General features: G+C 43.3%; 1 protein-coding gene across 1 annotated transcript; it reads right to left on the reverse strand.

Annotated features, from left to right (window-relative positions):
- Nucleotides 1-773: 773 nt before the first annotated feature.
- LOC134425002 (uncharacterized) lies at nucleotides 774-21,653 on the reverse strand. The gene is made up of 16 exons (XM_063169209.1): nucleotides 21,263-21,653; nucleotides 19,551-19,895; nucleotides 18,944-18,994; nucleotides 16,923-17,002; nucleotides 16,607-16,663; nucleotides 16,064-16,178; nucleotides 15,355-15,394; nucleotides 14,881-14,972; nucleotides 11,109-11,246; nucleotides 7,299-7,643; nucleotides 5,118-5,501; nucleotides 4,396-4,476; nucleotides 3,282-3,349; nucleotides 2,613-2,685; nucleotides 2,135-2,165; nucleotides 774-1,413 (listed from the first exon to the last, which is right to left on the reverse strand). The coding sequence occupies exons 1-16, from the start codon at nucleotides 21,309-21,311 to the stop codon at nucleotides 1,341-1,343; spliced, it is 2,022 nt and encodes a 673-aa protein (XP_063025279.1). The 5' UTR covers nucleotides 21,312-21,653; the 3' UTR covers nucleotides 774-1,340.
- Between the last annotated feature and the right edge of the window lie 368 nt (nucleotides 21,654-22,021).

Raw genomic sequence — 22,021 nt, forward strand, 5'->3', positions numbered from 1 at the left:
CACTGTGTGTGACAGCCACAGCCACTGGTGTGTGACAGCCACAGTCACTGTGTGGGACAGTCACAGTCACTGGTGTGGGACAGCCACAGTCACTGGGGTGGGACAGCCACAGTCACTGTGTGGGACAGTCACAGTCACTGTGTGTGACAGCCACAGTCACTGTGTGTGACAGACACAGTCACTGTGTGGGACAGACACAGTCACTGGGGTGGTGACAGTCACAGTCACTGGGGTGGGACAGCCACAGTCACTGTGTGGGACAGACACAGTCACTGGGGTGGGACAGCCACAGTCACTGGTGTGGGACAGCCACAGTCACTGGTATGGGACAGCCACAGTCACTGGGGTGGGACAGCCACAGTCACTGGTGTGGGACAGCCACAGTCACTGGGGTGGGACAGTCACAGCCCCAGCTGAGCAAACCCAGCCTGGGAGCCCACAGGCCATGGCCCAGAATGGGACATTTCGGGATTTGTCCCAAAATCCCTGCAGCAGGATGGGTGAGGAGCCCAGGGGATTATGCAACATCTCTGCAGATCATCCATCAATGATCCCACCCTCTATGGACAATCCCTTTTCCTTAACAGATTTAGAAATTAGTGGTTTGTGGAGGAAAGGTAGAGAAATTCCCCTCTAGGTTGTTCTTCTTCCACCTCTGCTAATGCTGCAGTATTTCTCTGGAGAGCTGAGACAGCACACCAGTCATTTCCACACCTGGGAAATACCTAACTCCTGTTGAAATGCCTTAGGATGTGGCATAAAAAGTCCAATTGCCAGCAAAAAAATTACAGAATTTATTAACATATTCTCCAAGGGTTATTCAAACATGCTGAATCACAGGCAGTAGTGATACCCCTTAAGTAATCTGCATTTCTGATTTAAACTCACAGCATTCTTGTTGCTTAATTTTTCTGTTGATTACATAAAAGCATTAAAATCTGTATTTTATGATTCCTTTTCTTTCTTCATGGCAATTTGAAGATAGGCAGCCTTCCATGTGATCTCTTCTGTTCCTCAGAGTACAAGTTGTATTCAAGGAAGAGCATTAGTAAAAATGGAGAAAAACAAATTCAATTGTGCAACATGTGATAGTAAGAAGGCAGATGCCAGAAGCATCCATGAATAATGCATAAAGCCCCTTCTCAAATAAGCTTCTTTATGCAGTGAGTTTTAAGGGTGATGTGGGAAAATTTGCACAAAGATTTTAAATTTTCATGGTTGAAGCTTTGGCCTTTGTTTTTTACCCGCTGATATTTTGAGGGCTCACAAGTATCTCTCAGTGCAGCATGGATCAGGCCCTTTTTATTTCCCATGGCATCTGCAGGTGATGTAGGAGCTCTTCACAGGGAAAAAATGTTGTTTTCTCCTTCAGCACCACCGAAAGCTCTGTCATTCTCTTCTGGTGGTCCAGCACTGCAGTGAGAAGCACAGATCACTGTGGATGGGGCAAATGGACATTGCTGCTCCAGAGCATTCTTTTTTATTTGTAACATCAGCAAATTCCCACGGAAATGGAAACCTGAAGCTGCAGTGTCTGCAATGAAGTAACTCCTACTTTTTACAGCAGGGAGGTATTTACCTGGTTTGCAACCTTCTCATGGGATAGGGGAGGGTTGTTTCAACCCTGTAATGGCAGCTGCAGGGTAACCACCATGGGATTCAGAAAAGAATCTCTTCCCAGTCCCTGTCTCCCATGTAGAGCAAGCAGTGAAGGACCAGCTACCATTGAAAAATTACTGGTCTTTGGAAAAGGGCTGATGGGTTTATTTTTTTCAAAATAAGCCAGAAGATATGAACTTATCAAGTACATTTGCACAAGGTATCGTGTCCTGCTACTCAATCAAAAATAAAAGCAGATGAAGCACTACCTTATGCTATAGTCACTACACTGCAGTAATTGTTGTTTAATTTCTCCATAGCTCTGGGTTTCTGTTAATTCCTACACAGAAGCAGCATCCAGGAACGACTATTGAATTTCTGGAGTGAAGTTACCTGAAGTTTCCTCCTAATAGAACTTTGGTAATCAGCACCACAAACCAATACTGCACCCATTACAATCAGTGGCCAATATACCTTCCTGTCTCTAAGAAAAATTACACTGGAACTTTTAATAGGAAATTACAAAATGGATTACCTTTTTACTATAAACTTCATTGTCTGTTTACCTGGAAGCAAAATAATATTAATGTTACAATGGCAAAACAAAATCTATAATTCCAATGTATCTGTCAAATGAGCTCAGAAGCAATGACAGCAAGGTGCAAAATTTCTGTGGGCTAAGCAGGAAAGAAAGGATCCCATCCTGATTTCAGTTACACCAGTGTCTTTTAGGAGCATTTCCAGGAAATTATGGAGCCACTTAACTATAAAGAGAGAGCCAACAGGATGAGCCAGCCCTGCAAGAAGTGAGGGCACAGGTTCTTTGCACAGGCTGCCTCCTGTGCATCCCCCCCAGCTCATCCTCCCTGGCCCCCTGATGCTGCCACAGCCCTGGAGAAAGGACAGAAACTCCCACAAAGTGAGCACAGCCCTGGCTGCAGGGCCATGGCAGAGCTCCCAGAACAGCCAGGGACTCAGCAGGACATTAGAATCATTCAGCTCAGCATACTCACGTTTCCAAACCAACAAGCCCAGAAGGATGGACCCCACTACGACGCAGGCAATGACAATGGCAGAGCTGGGAAACTGGAAGGGAGAAGAGAGAGGCTGAAAAGGCTTTGGGAGCACGTTTCCTTCAGAGCTATTTGCACAGGAGGGGCTGCAGTGGTGCTCAGAGCACTGGGCTGCAGTTTGCAATGCTGTTCTGAGCTTGCCTGTACAAAGTGCTGAGAAGAGACATCATGATAAACAACATTAATTACCCTTCAGCACTTAATAAACCTTATTCTGAAATACTGAAACCAGATTCAGCCCATTTAGCATGAACTTCTCAATAAGGTGTCCAAAGAGGTAGGAACTCAGTCACTCCCATCCTTCTCTTAGAGACAGGGGGAGGTGTAACAGCCAACAGCCTCCTAAATTGCCTTTTACTTTAAGGATGTTACCTTCCCAATCTCACTTCCCCTGTCTCACGGGGAATCAGTTTTTTCTGAGGTGTCCAAGTCAGATGAAATGCTCAGACTTTGGCTCTAGCCACTGAAAAGAGGAACAGGTGGTTCCTGATCTTCTAAATACAAGTTCAAGCTACTGTTTGCAAAAGTTCTCTCTGTAGTAGGAATACACTGAAAATCACTTGCATGTCCTGCTGTCCTGATTTCTACTCAAACACTCTTGAAACTTACAGGAAGTTTTGCCTCATCTCCTCTATCTTCATAGTTCCCAGCATTGCCATCTGAATTTGCTGAAAGCTCTGAAAATGAAAGAGATTGAAATGATTACTGGCACAGCCACCTGAGAGAGTGAGAGCTGCAGTGGCCGTCACTGCTTCATGTGAGGAGTAATGAACTCTCAGGGAACGAGAAGGGCAAAAGCACCTTGCAACCAAAAGAAAAGGATGAGTTTCCACCACAAATGGGGGCTGAGGAAGCTGTGGGAAACCCATGCCTTCTTCAAAAAAGAGGAAAACCCAGGGACACCTTCACTGCTGCTCCAAGTCCCATCCAGCCTGGCTTTGGGCATTTCCAGGGATGGGGCAGCCACGACTTCTCTGGCCACCCTGTGCCAGGGCCTCCCCACCCTCACAGGGAAGGATTTTTCCTAATATCCAATCTAAACCTACCCTCAGTCAGTTTGCAGCCATTCCCCCTTTTCCTGTCACTACATATTCTTGTAAATAGCGTCTCTCCAAGATATAATCCCATTGCTATTTTTCTTTTATTTTTTTTTTAACTTCTCAGAGTATGTTATCTCATTCATAACCAAATCTGCCCCAGCTATCTCAGTTCTGACCAGCCCCCTGTGGGAGCTGTGTTGATGTGTCTCCACATCCCATGTGCTTGTATTTTATCAAAGACATGACTCTGACTAGAACTAGGAGGCCAAGTACAACATGTCATCCTTGAATTTTAGCATTAAGTTCTCTGTTGGGGGCACAACACATGGGGAAGATTTAAAATGGAGATCTCAATGAATTCATAGTGATGACAAATCAGATATCTGAGAATTCAGCCATATTGAAAAGTTTGGTTTTTGACTTCTCTCAGACGCAGAGATATCTGACAGTCATGAGTTACTCAAAACCAACTTCCTTTGGAGGTATAAAAACATGTTTTTCTCACCTGTTGTTACATTGTGATTTCAAACAATTTCTGTGTGGACCCCAGATCCTGCCAGCTGCAATGAATAATCATCAGTACCTGTTTGGTGCACTCTTAATACTCAACAGTTTTGTTGATGCCAACTTTTTTAATTTCTCTGAGCAAGCAACTTCTGACCTTGTAATGTTGTCCTACTCACCCCTGACTGAGGGCTCTTCTATCAGGACAGAGGTGGAGGTTTCCTCTGCAGCTGGAAGTGTATCTGGCAATTCAGTGGTCACTGAAACAAAGTAAAAAGTAATGCTGATAAAGATCACTAATTAAAAGGGTATCCACATGGCATTCAAATCTGTGCAGACATCAGTCTGTGGAAATGAAGTCAGTAATGTGGATGAAGTAGCAACCCACAAATGGTTTGATGACAGATCACTCTGATCACTAATAACAGAAGCAGCCTTCATATGAGATGAGAATGTAAATACTCAGTTTTAAACTTTGAATTGTCACTATTTCTCAAGCAGAACGTACTCTAAACTAAACTTTTCACCCGGCAATTTAAATTGTCTTTCACAAATCAAGAAAAAAGAAATTAGTTCAGTGAATCTCTCTTGCCCCACTTCAGGTGCTGTATTTTGCATTTATTCCTGTTGTACTTCATGAGGGTTCTGCCACATTATTTCTCCATGTTAAAGCTCCTCTGCAGGAAGCCTGACCCTCTGCTGCCTTGGCTGTTCATCCCAATTTTGCATCATCTACAACATCTGACCTGTGTTTGCCTAAACCCCCTGAAACACACCCATAGGCATCTCAGAGAGGACTTCCCTGATATAAATATAAGTATTGGAGAGTCTCTATGATGGCAGCCAGGCTAACACAGACCATCTCTGCTACACAGAAAAAGGGAAGGATTGGTGCTGTTACCCTCTGTGCTTCCAGGGAGCGTGGAGCAGAACATGTCATCTTCAGTTGTCACACCAGTTGCTTGGAAAGTGGTTGGAAAATCTGGGGGAGCACTCGTTTCCATCACAGTCTCAGTAAAAATATCATTTTCTGTCCCAACAGCAATGGTTGGGGGAGCAGAGGTGTCCCCTGTAGTTACTGCTGGAGACTGGGGGGCTGTGGTTGCTGGTGGAAGGGGGCTGGTTGTCAGCAGGACTATGGTCTCTGGTGTTGGCTGGAGATCAGAGGTTGCTTGAGGAGCAGAAGTTGTTTCTGTAAAATATTTGAAGAAAACAGGAGCTTCTGTGGTGGTGGTGCTGGTGGTAGTGGTGGTGGTGGTCGTGGTGGTGGTGGTCACTGGAGGGGCTGCATGGAAAAAACACAGCCAAGGGAAAAGCCAGGTCAGAGCATTCACAACCAGCCCTGAGGGAAGCCAATGCAGAACTGAATAAAAATTATCTGGCTGCTAAAACACTGAAAATGAAGGTGGGGGAGTTACTATTTTAATTAGCTGAAAGCATGACCCGTCCAAGAAATAAATTCACAGATTTATAGATTTGCTTTTCTTTTACCAGTCTCAAACAGCCCCTCCTTGATCATCATGACCAGAAATGGAAGGGCCAGAACCTGGTGTGGTAAAACCCCAAAGCTTGAAAACTTTGTTATTTTGCTTTTCAATGTCCTCATAAAAATACAATAACTAAAACAGCTCCATTTTCCAGCTACAATCTTTTTGCTAATTTTTGCAACTGGTTCTTTTTTTTATGGTCTGTTGCCCTCAGCCTCAGGGGCAGACAATCAACTGCAGCATTTTTCACACTTTCTCCTGTTGTATTGTTTAAAAAAGACAAACAAATGTGCCGTGAACACCAATCCCTGCACTGTAAAAGCCAAAAAAGAAATGTTTTTCTGCTTTGTGGAGGGTGGGTATCATCTCATTTTTTTCTGTGCAAGACTTGGCTTTATCCTGCAGCTCAGAAAAATAATAGGAAGGGGAAGAAGCCCTTCAAGATTCTGAGACAAGATTTCCAAATATGTGGATGTTGAGGACCCACCCTTAAGGGGAAGGAAGCACCCTTAAGGGTGGATCATCCTAATGTGTTTCCTTACAACATGGATGAAACTAAAGTGTTGGGGTGAACCTCAAATGAAAAAGTGAGTATCATTCCAAGTGCTCTTTAAATTACAAATCCCTTTTTAATTCCATCATCTTTTAAAAAGTCAAGCCGAGCTACACACCGAGAAATTAAATATTCATTTGAAAGGCAAAAAAAAAAAGGGTAAAATTTAGGGAGTTGTTTTAATTTAAACTGCACATTGACTGTGACTCCAAAAAAAGCCTGGATGTGGCACTTGGTGCCATGGTGTAGTTGAGGTGTCAGGAAGGGGGTTGGACTCGATGATCTTGAAGGTCTCTTCCAACCTTGTGATTCTGTGTGAATTCTGTGATGCTGTGATCTCCCTTGGAAAATACGTAATTTGGGAAAAACACGTCACGGTTTGATGCTGGCGCAATGTTAGTGCTCTTATGAAAATACATATTTTTTTGTGTTTCCTGTGAGATGTGACTAGGAATAGAGTAAAGTAGGCTCTAACTTAGGAATAAAGAAGAGAAAACTTTATTAGCTTAGAACTATATGTAAAAAGAAACACACAGAAAGAATGAAAACCTTCTAAAAACATTTCTCTTCTTCTTACTAAATTTTTAGTACATCTATCTTTTAGATTACTAATTCATAGTCTATCACTACTTTTTAGATAATCAATTCTCAGTTTATTAAGGAGTGAGGATCTCTTGTGTTATAGGCTTCTTTTGGAAACACAGTTGAGACTTCTTTTGTTTCCTGTCACACGTGGCACTGCTTGGAGATTATTTGCTATCGTGACATCTTTCTGTGCTTAGTGCTTTCACTACTGCCATAGACTAGAGCTGCTTCTAGGGTTTTTCTTTTAAGGGTGCTTTGTTTAGTTCTAAAAAAAGCACAGTGTATCACTTTCGGGATACCTGTCTCTTTTAAATTTCACTTCGCAGGGCTGAGGGGTTTTAAGAACAGAGACCTTCCTTGCCAAAACAACCAAAAAAAAGCACACATAGACTCCAATTTCAGTACCTAGGGAATGGATTGTCCCTGCTGGCCATGTCCCCAGGGCCCCCAGACCCACCTCTGGCCACCAGCAGCCGGATGTTGCGCTTGATGTCGTTGAAGAGGCCGGGGATCTCCACGCGGCAGCAGTACAGGCCCGCGTCCTGCGCCTGGGCCGCCCCAATGGTGAGGGACACGTCTCCAGAGGGAACAGACCCGCTCAGGCTGTACCTCTGAGACACCCTGAAGGTCACCGTGGGGCCACTGGTGTGCAGGATTTTGTTGGAGCACTTGGAGTTGGGGCAGCGGCCTCTGCCCCAGCACATGTCGGAGATGTCCTTGCGCCGCGCCACGCGGTAGGAGCAGGGCAGGGTCACAGGCTGTCCCTCTGTCCCTCTGACAACCATGTCACACACCGTGGGGGCTGCCATGGAGAACAAGGAGAGGGGATGTCAGTCTCTGATGGTGACTCTGCCTACTCAACACAGGGAGTGAACAACTGTGGTGGTGTTCACAGAGGTCCCAGGATGAGGGAAGAGACGAGAATATTGACTCCATGTTTCAGAAGGCTGATCTAATATTTTATGATATATATTATATTAAAAGAAAATTATATCAATAATATATATAAATATAAAACTATATATATATATTATTTGTATAAATATAAAACTATACTAAAAGAATAGAAGAAAGGATTTCATCAGAAGGCTACCAAGGAATGGAAAGGAATGGAATGACAACAAAATCTTGTGACTGACCAGAGTCTGAGACAGCTGGACTGCGATTGGCCATTAATTAAAAACAACCGCATCAGGCCAATCAAAGATGCACCTGTTGCATTCCACAGCAGCAGATAATTATTGTTTACATTTCATTTCTGAGGCCTCTCAGGAGAAAAAATCCTGGCAAAGGAATTTTTCATAAAATATGTCTGTAACAAACAACCAAACCCTCCTGCCTGCAAGCCAGAGCTGCTGATCCCCAAGGCTTCTCCTGCAGCTCGTGCCCCGAGGCACTACAGGCAGCATCCAGGAGCTCTCAGGCTTTGCTCTGCTCTTTGCTCTGGTCCTGGCCAGGTGCTGGAGAGAAGCTCATAAAATACATCAGATATGTGGTGAGCAAAGCTGGAGTCTGTCACTGGCAGCCCAAGCATAAACTGGACCTCTGCAAATGGAATTTGAGAGCTCTGCTCCCATCCCATCTCCTGTCCTAGGAAGCTGTTTGAAAGTTGTTCAGAACCCTATTGTGAAAGACATCTGGTTTTCTCAGCCCACCATCACCTCCTTCAAAAAGGAAATGCTGTTGTAGTTGCCTTTCACTGACAGTCTCAAAAGCAGGATCCAAAACACCTGTTCATGTGTGAAATTAGGGCCTAATTAAACTGGCACAGCAGTTGGGATCTGTCTGTAGGAACCTGTTCTCAGAAAGTGCACTGAGCAAGCCCTGCCAACCAATCCCCCTTACCTTGTGGAACTCTGTCTACAGAGAAACTTTAGTTGTTGGTGTTATGCTGATTTTAAAAAGAGCACATACACACTTTCTTTGTCCTCTTACTCTTAGTGACTAGCTTAGGTTGGTGTTTACAGCCGATGCCCACCTTGGCATCTGGTCTGAATATTTGCAATATGTTATTCCCTCTTAACTGTTTATGATGGTCTAGATAGCCTTAAAAGAGATTTCTTCTTCACAAAAGGCACTACACAAAAAAGTTCCTGGACAGGAACAAATCTTTCCTGGTTTACACCCACCTGCTCTGTGTCAGTCCTCCTACCTTTCTTTTGCCCCTATGTTATCATTTACACACTGTGGAGCAGGAGCTGAGGGGCTTGGGGAACAACCAGACCTGTCCTCCAGCCCTTCAGATCTGATGTCTCATGGCCAGCTTGCTCACCCCAAAGAGGACTTGCTGCTGCTGCTGCTTTTATCACCAGCTTCAGCCCTGGTTTGCCAAACATTTCTATTTTGCCAGCTGTTTGAATGCCTTTCCTTTTTGGCACAACTCCCAGGTAGCAAACAGATGCTTCCAACTCTGTCCATGTCCCTTTTGTTTTCTCTTTAATGGACAATTCCCTAGGTGAGGCTTCAGTCTGTGGCAGGCTGCCTCATGACTTGTTATTGGGATGACATTTCAGATCCATTATTGCTCATCCCACTGGCAAGAGAAGCCAACCCGTTCAGGTTTCCACAGCTCCAAATGCTGAAAGAATAGAGGCAGACAAAACAACAGGCAATATTGCCTGAAGGGCAGGAGCTTCTGCAGAGAAATGAAGGCAGGAGATGCCAGAAACTGAATTCCTGAATACAGGATAAGGCTTTGAGAGATGGTAGCTGTGGCCCCTGGAAAGGGAAGGTTCGTTTGCCTTGAAACAGCAAAACAGAGAAAACAGCTTCTCTCTATGGAGACAGAACCAGACATGCAGTTGACCTTGAAAGTATTTCTGTGAGAGGAAGGGGTTAGTCATGAGCAGGTTAACACATAATTTCAAGAAGGTCCATCAAAGATATGCGCAAAAGCAGCTAAAACTGTTGCTAGAATTCAGGTCGCTGCTTCTTGAGGAGAAATGGGCTCATCTTCTGCACTTTCAGCCCATTTCTGCACAGCACAAAAACAGCCTCATTAAGCAATCCTTTAACAAATGAAAATTTGCCCACTCTTGTCTTTGGAAGAAGCAGAGCCCTGAACTTAGTAAATAAATAAGTAAACACTTTGAAAGAAGAAGAGGAAAGACACGAGGCATCAGAGTGTCTTCAGTGCAGTTTCCCTCTAGTATTCCTGTTAGAAAGTTACAGGTTTTGCAGTTTCAAATCCTCCCTCAGTTTCTGTGAAGCTAATGTTGCCAACATCTGCCTGCACTGCAGGCTGCTGAGCAGAGCTTCAATACTGCAGCAGCCTGGATTGAACAGCATGAATCCTTATTTAATAAGGATTAAATAACTTACTTCTCAGGTGCAGCCTCTTCTACAGACTCATTTTACAAAGGAAACAGTAAATAGGAGGGAATGAACATGTATTTGAAATGAGGAGCTTCCTGAGACCCTGCTCTTCCTGTGAGGGGAATCCTGCCCCGACCTTCCAGGCACCCAGGTTTGACCCAAGGCTCTGCCTTGCTTTTCCCACTGAATTCTGTGAGCTTTGCCTCTCTTAGGTTCTTCATTAGTGAGAGATAAATGGAGAGAGAAATTAACATCCCACCCAAAATAGAAAGGGGTATTCATAATTGGTCAGATCATACAGGTGTGCTCATATTTGTTCTCAGTCTCTAACCCACCCTCAGGTGCAACTGGCACTAAGCACTAATTCCCATAGTTGCTCTTGTAGTTGTCTTCTCTCCCACAAACTGGTCATTGAATGGACAAAAACATTCATCCTCCAGCCCAAACAGATGTTGGAGAAGAATTTTTTTCCCCTTGATGTATTCCTGGAACAATTTTCCTACTTTGCAGAAGATATTTGGAATCTTTGCCCTATCAATCCTTTTTATTTTTTTCCTTACTGAAGCTTCTTTACTGATGAGATTGCAGAGGGTATGACTGACAAACAGAAAAGAAGCATTTAACTGGCTATTGAACCTCAAGACAACACATTCTCAGTGTGGAGCTGAGTTAAAGAGCAGATAACAAAAAGCCATTCTCATCCTTCAGGAGCTCTGCAAAGGAAAACAACAAGGGAACTAACACAGAGAAAACCGCACACATTTTTGAAAGTGAAAAAAACACAACCTTCAAGCAGTATTAACTCTGTAAACAAGAAAATTCTTGAAGTTCTATATACAATTATGATTTTTTTTTTCACTGTTTTGTTTTCACAAAACAAGTCTTGCTGGTTTTCATTTGAAAACAATGTTAATTTCCTGAGCAAACACACAAAAAGCAGGTGAAGACTCACCTATAAAGATCTGTATCACCATCCAGTAAAACAGCACAAAATGGGACATTCTGGCTGATGGAGACACCAGGGCAGTGAGTGGAAGAGTAGGAAACCAGATCTTATCCTTTCCTGAGTCTGAGTGAGTCTCACTGAAGTCTCATTTCTCCATTTCCATTTTTGACATGCTGAGAGTGTTTCCGGATAGGAACTGGCCAAAGGGGGATCTCCTGCTGTGCTCAGGCCTCTGCAGCCCCACTTGGGGCACTGTGGGCAGTTCTGGGCTGCACAATTTAAGAAGGACATTCAGGTACTGCAATACACAACCAGAGCACACAGTCTCAAGCTGCATCGAGGGAAATATAGGTTGGACAGCAGGAAAATGGTTTTTTTATGTAAAGAGTGGTAAAGTTCTGGAATGGCTGCCCAGGGAGGTGGTGGAGTCACCATCCCTGGATGCGTTTAAAACAGGACTGGATGTGGCACTGGGTGCCAGGGTTTATTTGAGGTGGTGGGGCTGGGTTGGACTGGATGGTCTTTAAGGTCTCTTCCAACCCAGTGATTCTGTGACTCTGTGAACTCTGTGAATTCTGCGAATTCTGTGAATTCTGTGAATTCTGTGAATGTGCTCAGACAAGGCCAACTGAGCAGGTGGCAGGGCCTGGAATGAACGTCCTGTGAGGAGCAGCTGGGGACTCCAGGATTGGAGAAAAGGGGGCTGAGAGAAGCTCAGAGCTCTCTGCAGCTTCCTGAGGAGGGACATGGACAGGGAAATGCTGATCCCTTCTCCCTGGTAGCCAGTGACAGGACACATGAGGATGATTACAAGCTCCTGGGGATGATTCCAAGCTCACCAAGGGGTTTATATAGGACATTGGGAAGTATTTAACAAGAGGGGAGTAAACCCTGGAACAGGCTGTCCTTTTCAACTTTTCCAGGACACTCAGCGTGGTACTATCACCAGAAATGTCAATATTCTATTTGCTTTGCCATTCCCTGGAACTCTTAAGGCCCAGTTCTGTTCCAGGGTCCTGAGTGGCCAGAACAAATTCTGTGCTTTTACACCCCTAAACATTTGGCATAGTCTCCCCTCAGACTTTGTCTTCACTTACTTTTGCTTAATCCCTCATTTCCCATGCTTCTGCCTTCTGCCTGAAGACCCCTCTCTTTCCCCAGCTTCATTTTCTATTTGCAGAGACAGCCTTGGAGGAAGTTGTTGCAAATGTTTTGTTGCCAAAACCACATCCTTCCCAAAGAAATGCAACATCATCTTCAAGAAATACATTTCACTCCTTCTGACTGTTTTGTTTCTTTCTGACCAATTGATAAATGAGTTCTCTGGAAGTTCTTTGGAACAGCCAAGTAATAAAGCAAAAGTAATTCAGGGCAGTAAGGTCAGGAATGAAGAACTGCAGATAGACAAAATTCTGTGCAAATAAATGTAGCACAGTGCAGACGAGTGCAATTCCAAGTTCAAATGATAAAATGATGGGCTGTTAACCAGGCATTACACTTTTAGTAGTGAGATTTTGGGCTTATCATGATAGTCAAGCCCATGAAAATATTACCCTTCTGCTTGCTAGCACTGAAAAAAGCAAATAAAGTGTTAGCAGTAAAGGCAATGAGTAAAATACCTAATTTGCTATATTCTACCAGGTACAGTTCATACAATGGCCCAGCCCCAGCTGCTCTGTGAGCAGAACTAATGAAAGCTGAGCTCTCCAATATCCTGGAGACGTTTTCCCTGCAATGATCATGGTTTGTCCCATTACTGACCACCCAGCAGTGGCTGTGAGCTGATGCTCATCTGATGACAGTGCAAGGAGCAGCTGAATCCCACCTGGGGCACAAACTTGGGTCATTATTCAGCCAGAAATTCCCATGAAGCTTGTTCATACAGAATGGACAGAATGTCACAGGCAACCAGGAAAGGCACAGGATGAACACAGCATCCTTTCAGCTCTGTTTCTACAGCAAGGCTGGGCCAACAGCAGAGTGCATGGAAAAAGGACACCCAAAATCCAAGTGTGCTGGAAGGAACCACAAACACATGGGGCACTTTCTGCTTTTGTACTCCTATCTAGTGGCTCCTTGCAGGCAGAAAAGGCAGAGGTGTCTCAAAAAAGAGAGTTTTCAGCTCATCAGCTCACTGTGCTGCCAGACAATCTCCTGATGGCTGAATGGCTTCCAAGCCATTCACCTGCTTGTGTCTGAGTCTCTTTTTGAAATGCCTGATCCAAATCCACTGACACAAGTGCAGGTAGGAAAAGCCCAGGGAGCTTCTGCCTTTGTGGAATGTATTACACTGCATGCCCAAGGCAAAGTTCTTGCTCCACACCACCTTTGCAAAGTCTGTTTACCAAGCAGTTGCAGAGCAGAAAGATTTTGCTTGATTCAAGATTTTGGTTATCAGACACTCTGGAACTTTATTTTAGGTGAAAAACTTGCTTATGCAAGAATTAGTCTGAATTAGTCTGTAATATTAATATAAAAATCCTTACAAACAAGCATCTTTTATGATTAGGAGTCTTAAGGCTGGCCCACAAACTCCTTAAGGGTATGAACAGTTGAAATCAGATGATTTTGGAGATCCCACATGCCTAACTCTGACCCAGTAGAGACTGATTACATAAAACTGTGGAAAGCAGAAACTGCTGAAGATGTTTCCTGAGAGCCAGTTCAGAGACCAGATCAGACTTCCTCCAGCAGCAACATGCTAAGGCAGGGAGAAGGAAAGCATGATCTGCAGCAGGGGCAGAGATTTGGGGTCAGTAATTGTTATTAATAGTCAAATGCAAAAATATAGTCTGATATCAGCAGGATTCAGTACCTTCTTACACAAAGCTACACATGATGTGAAGACAGAAAATGGCAGAGCTGGTTTTGTCCCTCACTTTTCCTGATATCTAGAGATGTGTGAAGGCAAGGCCGACTTCCAGCTAATATTTTTTGCAATGTCCATGATTTCTCTGCAAGCTAAGAAAATGACTTCATTAACTTTACAAAGGTAGGGGGGAAGATTGTTCAGAATTTTTAGAAACTTTGAAGTGAGACTTTCCACCCCAGGGGCTTCTCAGGGTAAAGAAGTGCCTGAGAAGAAAGCCACAGAAAAACAGTGATGTCCTTTGCCAAAAAAACCTCACACTTAGTCATAATTCTCTCACAGCACACAAGCTGTGACCGTTCTGCCCATTGAGGTTCTGATGCTGTAGGCTTCAAGGATATCCCTTGGGGGTGAGCAGCCACAGCTCCTCCAGATTTAATTCCAGGTGGACAGACATTAATATATTGCATTCCTGAGCTGCTACCAGAATAGGCCATACCTGATTGCAATGAAAATACAACAATAAGTGTGTATTAAATTACTAATACCACCAAGATTGGCCATGTGACCTCTTTGTCACACAGCTCTGAGATTGCTTCTGCCCTCTGATGGCACAGACTCTGTGGAAGGTGGCAGATAGAATCCACAGTGAACACAATTGTGCCCTTCTGGCACTTCCTCTTTTTTTTTTCCAACAAGGAAGCGAGAATTTGAAGCAGATAATAAATATAATCATAACTTTCTTTAGGAAATGGAAAGTTCCACCAATGACAGTTTTGGTTTCTGTCTCTGGAACAGGCTGATAAAGATTTTAATTTAAAGCGTAGCTTTTATTTGTTTTATTATTAGGATGTGGATAATGCTTCAGTAGTGCAGTCACGCTCAGCTGCTGAGCAGAGGGAGCAGCCAACATTTTGCAAACTGTTTAATGTCCCAGCAGTGACAAAGGCAGCCATGCATCCAGTCCTTAGTCCATGATATAAACATTTTCCTCTGCAGGATTCTCCTCTTCCAGGGCACTATGGCTTCCCATACCTCGTGGCCTCTGAAATGCAACAAGGCTGCACAAAAGAGTAAAAAACCATGGTGTTAAAGCCAAAAACAGACAATAAAACCACAGAGGAACAGATCAACAAGCTCACTAGAACATGTAAAATATGCTTAAACATGTGATCATGACTGATAATGAATCATCTTTCCACTTATGAGACAATTGACACCTGAGGTTAGCAAGCTCTGTAATGTGAACTGACAGTGATGCTTATTTTTGTCTTTTAAGTAGCAAAAGCTAGCAGGAGTTATTAGTTTCTTTTTATAATGTTTTCTATTAACTTGAGGTTAAAAAAGAAAGCCAAAGGATGTGGTGGGAATGGCCAGCACACCAACATTTTTTTTCTGCAACCTCATTTGTCCTTCTAGCAAAAGCAGAAACAGAAAACTTACCCTGCAGAACCACCCATCTTCTTGATGTTGTAAAAATATTCTAAGGACCATTCAGAATGAAAAGAAAGAAAGAAAAAAAATTAATTTTGTTTAAACCATTTGAAGCAAGTAAAGTACTCAGTTCAAAGATAAATTGATGTCACAGACATCTTTTTATAAAAATCTTTTATTTAGGATTTTTCCTTCTGGGAAGCTGAGGCCCCAGAAAAAGAATGTAAACAATAGTTATCTGCTGTTGTGGAATGCAGCAAGTGTACTTGTGATTGGCTCATGTTAGATGTGTACAATTAAGAGCTAATCTGTCTGGGACAGAATCAGAGAGAGCTCCTTTTTTTATTCATTCTTTTTCTATTCTTAGCTTAGCTAACTTCTGAGAACTTCTTCTTTATTCTTTTAGTATAGTTATACTGTAATATACATTATCATAAAATAATAAATCAAGCCTTCTGAACATGAAGTCAAGATTCTCGCCTCTCTCTTCACCGTGAAGACCCTTGCAAGCCCTGTAACAAATTCATGTGCAAGAAACTAAATAAGGGAACTTCAAAAATGTTTTCAGGATAGGAAATTCCCATTGTGAGCAGCCACAGCACAGGGGCCTCCAGGGATCTCAGCTCCCTGCCCTGAGGTGGGAGATGTGGCATCAGCCTCAGCTGTGACTGGACAAACCTCAATAATCCTTGAGTCACTGCCCATGGAAAGTACTCACGTTTAGAGAGAAGCAGAGCCAGAATCAGGATGAGCAGCAGTGCTGCACATGAGCCAATCCCAATGTAGAGCCCATGCTCTGGGTGCTGCTCTCTGGGAAGTGACACAGACGCGTTCTGTCAAACACAAGCCAAGGAGCATTAGAGGGACTGACAGCAAGAAGCTCATGCAGCACCCAAAGGCCTTCTGTGTGTTCTGCACCTCTGCAGGAAAAACACACCTGAGACCAAAATCTAATTTAAGAAACAGGCCCAGTTTTAAGCAGAATTTCCGCAACAATTGTGTGAACTGTGATGTTAAACAAAGGCTTGGAGATTTTCAGAAGACATGAATTATGCCAAATCCCATTTGTTCAGGTTTAATAATATTTGGTGATTTTTTTTAAATGAGTAAGATGTCTCATGATGTCCCACCCTCCCAGCTGTGCTGCAGGGCTCAGCAGGACACACAGAGCTGCCTGTTTGACCCCTCTGCACAGGGAGGGCAGAGCAGCCCTGTGCTCTCAGGTGGCCCAAGCTCCACTCCTGCCCATGTCCTGCCATACCTGCAGGTTTGCAGCCACATCCAGGCAGTCTGAGGGGCCTGAGCAGGGAGTAGAGGCCTGAAAAGAAATAAAAATGTTGCTAAAGCTCTTCCCTCTCTAGAAGGAAGTACTTTATGCATGCTAAGCAGGGTATTTTTCCTCCCCTCTCTAATAATGAGCACATAAGCACTCTTTATAACCACTAAACACGCAGACTACCAAACGATATTCTGTTGCAATCAGACAAAAGCAGCAGAAGTGACCTGTTGGGATGACCCAGTAACCTCTCAAGTCCCTCCACTCTGTCTAGGTGTGCTACAGCAAGGCTAATGCTTACAGTCTGAGGAGCTTCTGAAGCAGAAACCGGTGGCCAGGTCCTTGTGACAGTGAAGGAGGATTCCCTGGTGCTGCCAGGACCTGAGCAAAGGCAAGGCAAACACATCACTTGCACAGAAAACTGCTCTGCCTCGACAGAGAAGAATTTGTACAGCTCACTTGGGACCCTGAACTACTGTGTGTATCAGCAGTCTGGGCTCTGCATATCTTAAGATGTTGGTGCCTTCAGAGGGCAGCACAAAACTCTGAATATTGAAGTTTATGCTGTTCTTTTCAGAGCTTTGAACTCCTTCTTGGAAATACCTGACTCACTGTTATCTCAAAGGAAGGAGTTACCAGTCAGCTCTGGAGCCAAGAAACAGTGGCCATAGGATCATAAAGCAGATTGGGATAAAAGGGATTTAAAGCCCATATCATCCCCTGCCATGGGCAGGGACACCTTCCACTAGGCCAGGTTTCTCAATACCCCATCCAACCTGGCCTTGAAGCAAAAAATGATGCATAAAGCAAACTTAGGTTATCAGGTTATCAGCTGAAAACTGATGAAGATTATCTTAGGACCTTGAAGCAGCACATGATGCAGAGTCACAGCAAGCAGGTGATACTTTTATAGCCCCAGGCAGCTCTACAGTAAACAGACTGAGCAAAATGTGATATATTTGCATAAGGACCTGCAGCACATTTTGAGGTAATTTCCCTGAGCACAGCTGTTCACCACATTTAAAATTAAAAGCTACAAATTTCTGTCTTATCTATCATCAGACTCAGTTTCTCCTTGTGTTGTCAGATGACATAAAAACCTCCTGAACACAAAATCTCCTGCTCCCTCTGTGCCAACCCCAGCTGGTTGCTTCTATGTTTTAAATTGTTATGCTTATCCCAGAAGCTTTATTTTGAAGAGGACAGGATCATCAGCTTCCATTGGCGATTCTAGAGTATTTCGAAATCAGAGGCACATGGCCACCTGCCTTTTCCCATCTCTTCAGTGTGAACATGCACACACTACCTTTATTCTGAAAACTTCAAACATTGTTCCACCACCAGCTGAGGAAGAGGTCACAGGGATTAGAAAATCCCTGAGTTCTAAGATTGTAATCAATGTTATTTGCAACTAGAATGGAAACTGTCTGAGAAAGTTTTCACTTCTTCTTCCAAAAAGGAAATGCAACTGTTGTAACACTAATTTGGAGTTGCTTAGCTGAAAACATCCAAGATAGAGGGAGAAATACAAATGGCATCCCTGATTCTTTTTTTTTCAGAATCCAGAGAACAAGCCATTGCTACACCACGAGGTTTCTCTTGTGTAGTGGAAATTAAAGTTGTGTTTTTCAGACTGGAAAGATGCAGCTGAGATGGTTCACGATAGAAGTTTATCCTTTTGTGAAGAGAATGGAGAAAACAAGTGAGGAATAGCTGAGCACTGTCTCTTCCCTTGCAGTGAGGGCCCTCACATTATTAAATGTGCACAGAGGCTGTGGGCATCCTCAGGGACACCCCTTACAACCAGGTGGAATAATAATTTGGCACTGTATCACAAAATTAATGCCATTTTTCTACCATTCTCCTTAATGTTCTGCTGCTGACTGCTACAGGAGGCAGGAGCCTTAATTTGATGTTCTTTTGAGCTAGTCCAATAAAACAGTTCTGATTAAATAGTGGGTACCTCCAACTCCTAAAAGTTGTGTTTTACCATTCATGGGATGCATTTCTAGAAGATCAGGTGAGGTTTTATACCACAAAAAAAAAAAACCCACAAACCAAAACAACAGTCAAATAAAAGCAAACCTTGCAGTACAACTAAACATCTACTTAAACATCACACCTGGAAGCAGCTTCCTCCCAAATATACATGTTCCTTCTGTATAATATCAAGCAGAATTCAAATCCAAGTTCTGATCTTTGGTAATGTTTAATAAATTTAAGCCAAATATTTCTATCATCTATAATATTTTTTTTTCCTTCCTAAGATTCCCCATTTGCAATATGGCTTGTATATGCTATTAACACTTGGATAAAAATTACCTGAGGTCTGTTCAGAGGTGTAAGTGTGAGGACTTGCAGTAGAGGTCCTTGCTGATGTTAAAATATAAAACAAAATCAACACATAATTAACCTTATTGGGCATTTATGTATTGAGAAAGAGACAGTGTTTCCATAATAAAAATTTCCTAGCAAAGCACAAGTACATTTGTCAGCCACTTGTTCTATATAGTATCACAAGAAAGGGAAAAACTAAAAATCAAAGGAAGAATGGATAAAAAGCTTGTCTATACCAATTTTGCATCCCTGGGTTTTAATCTGGAATGAAGCAAGGAAAATCAAACACAGCTTTCAATGACAAAGGTGCAGCAATAAAGATTTAGATGAATACGTTATGTTGCCCTTCCTTTTAAACTCTTTGGTGTCTCTAAGAATGCTCCATGAAAGCATCATGTCCTTTTTTACCTGCAGTGACTGCAGTGGGCTAACAACATTGCCAAAGGCAGCTTAATTGAGGCAGCACTAACAGCAGATGGGCAAGGTCCTCAAGATCAGTCTTATGGATGACTGCAGAAATAATTTCCACCACAAGCTTTCAAGGAGCAGATCCACCACAGTGGTGCTCACAAGAGCACTGCTCTGCACTCACCTTTCCTCACCACAACCTTGTGATTAATCATTTGATCATTGAACAACCCTGGGATCTCCACACGGCAGCAGTAGGTCCCAGAGTCTGATTCCCTGGCGTCCACGATTGTCAGGGACACGTCCCCCCTGTGCAGGTCCCCTCTCAGCTGGTACCTGCTGCTGTGCTGCTCTGTCACCTTCCAGCCATCAGTCCAGATAATGGGCTGAGAACACTTTGAATTGGGGCAGCTGCCCAGGCCCCAGCACATGGATGTGATGCTGTGTCTGTTCCTGACACTGTAGTGGCAGGGCACAGTGATGTCCTGCCCCACCTCTCCTATCACAATTGATTCTGATACTGTGGAGCCTGTGGACAGAAAGACAAACAGTTATAGAGCAGAGGGCACGTGGAAGCTTCTTGTGCATCTTGCATGTCTGAAACCTCCCATCTCCCAAAGAACACCAGGCTTTGCTGGATCAGATTTTGCACAAATAGATATTTGTGTCCTGGCAGGACTGGTGCAGTGAGGGATAACGATCAGGCCAGGGACATGTTCAGAGAAATACCATTTTCTGCAGCCTCTGCACATAGGCAATGAGATGAAGAAATTCTGTGGCTTCTCCTGAGCCAGGTGCAGTCTCTTGGCTCTTAACTTTTTCCTTTGTGTGCATTTAACCCAAGCCACACACACAAGGGAACAGTGAGACATTTACTTTTCTCAAAACCACTGTGGGAAACTCTTCCCTCCTTTCAATGAACTGAACTGCAGGTTTCATCTGAATGGTCACTGCTGAATGAATTTCCTTTTCTCTTGCCTCAAGACAGGTTTTGCCAATTCTTATTAGAAGAAATGTTCCAGGGCTTTTTTGAGGAATATTATATATACTGTTTTTTGTTCCACTACCTTATTCCCTCTTCTAAGTCTTATGTCATTTTTAACTTGTTTGCTTCCCCATAAATTTGTCACATTTCCTCAAGGCTGTCACGCTACGCAGGTCAAGACAGTGAGCCCTAACATCCAGTAGATCATTCATGACAGCAAAAAAACACATTAGAAACAAGTCTCTAAAACCAGCTTATCTTCTTTAATATGAAAAGGAAGCTCAAAATGTAACTCATCATAAAAGGCTTTATAAAAAACTACAAGAAATATCTGTAAAACCCCTTTTCTTTCTAGAGTTTATCTTGCCACCAAGTTTTTATGTCTGTCTTTATTATTAGCACTTTGCAACCTGCTGTTTTCATTGCTGTTGCCGTTAACAATCTAGGAATTCTCCCTCAGGATTTAAAAACAAAAAAGGAAAAATTCTCAATTTGTCCCAATAATATTTCATATAGCTAAGAAACACCAGAAGCCACAGTTGATCTTTTCCTTGTCTGCCTAAGCATTCATCTTCACAAAGCCTGCCAAAGTAAAATGTCTTTCTTTTACATCTTCTCTAAAACAATTTGAAGTTCTCTGCTCAAATCATCATTGTCTAAAAAAGCCCATTAGCAAGAAGCAGCATCTTTAAAACCACCATACCCTCGGCATGTTTCTGTTTCACAAAGGAGAAAAGGTCATTAGAACTCTACTGAGCCACCATGAAGTTCTATTTTAACACAGAACTGCAGCCTCTATGATGCGGCAACTCTTCCTGCTGCAAGACAAAATTCTCTTTGCCATCCTCAGAATCCCTGATGTGTGTCACCTCCACCCACCTCCACCCAGCTGTTTGTGCCCCCTTGGTTACCTGTGAGCAGCACCAGGAAAACCCAGGTCAGGCAGATGAGAGACAACATTCTGGCTGAAGGTGACAAACAGCGCTCCTGTTCACGCTTCTCATCCAAGAAAAACTATCTTCTTTGTGAACTTCTGTTTCCTTCTTAGCACACCATCTCCAGACAGAGCTGTGCTGCCTCTCAGTCACTCTGGGCTGTTTTGGTTGTGCTGTGTGCTGCAGCACAGCTGCTGGGGCAGGGTACAAGTGCACTGAGCTCCTGCTGGCGGGGCTTTGACTGAGAGGTGACACCACTTCACAGCACCACACAAATCTGCTTCTCGTTTTTGCCAGATCTGTTTGATGACTGTAAGTGAAACTTGCCAGCAGCACCGAGCTGAGTGTCAGCAATCCACTGCCCCAGACTGCTTCCCACACCTGCTTTTGCCACAGCAGACAGGGTTTGGATAGAAGATTACATAATACACAGCAGACTGTGGGAAGTGGAAAGGGCTTGGCCAAGTAACAGAGTTGTAGGATGAACTATTCAAGCTTTTCATCGTAAGTTTCCGGTTCTAATACTCAGAAGAAACTCAGAGCATCTTCTGGCAAATTTTATTTGCCAGTAATAATTTGGTGGTTTTGGAAAACTGTTACACAGCTAAGTCTCATGTAGTGCCAGTCTTTTTTCATATTTAAAAATGCCATGTGCATCTGGATAAATATCCAGAATAGAGAGGAGACTTGAAAAAGTAATGTGGAAACTGAATCAAGGCTCACTCTGAAAAAATG

The sequence above is a fragment of the Melospiza melodia genome, chromosome 14, assembly GCF_035770615.1.
Source record: "Melospiza melodia melodia isolate bMelMel2 chromosome 14, bMelMel2.pri, whole genome shotgun sequence".
Classification (NCBI taxonomy): domain Eukaryota; kingdom Metazoa; phylum Chordata; class Aves; order Passeriformes; family Passerellidae; genus Melospiza; species Melospiza melodia.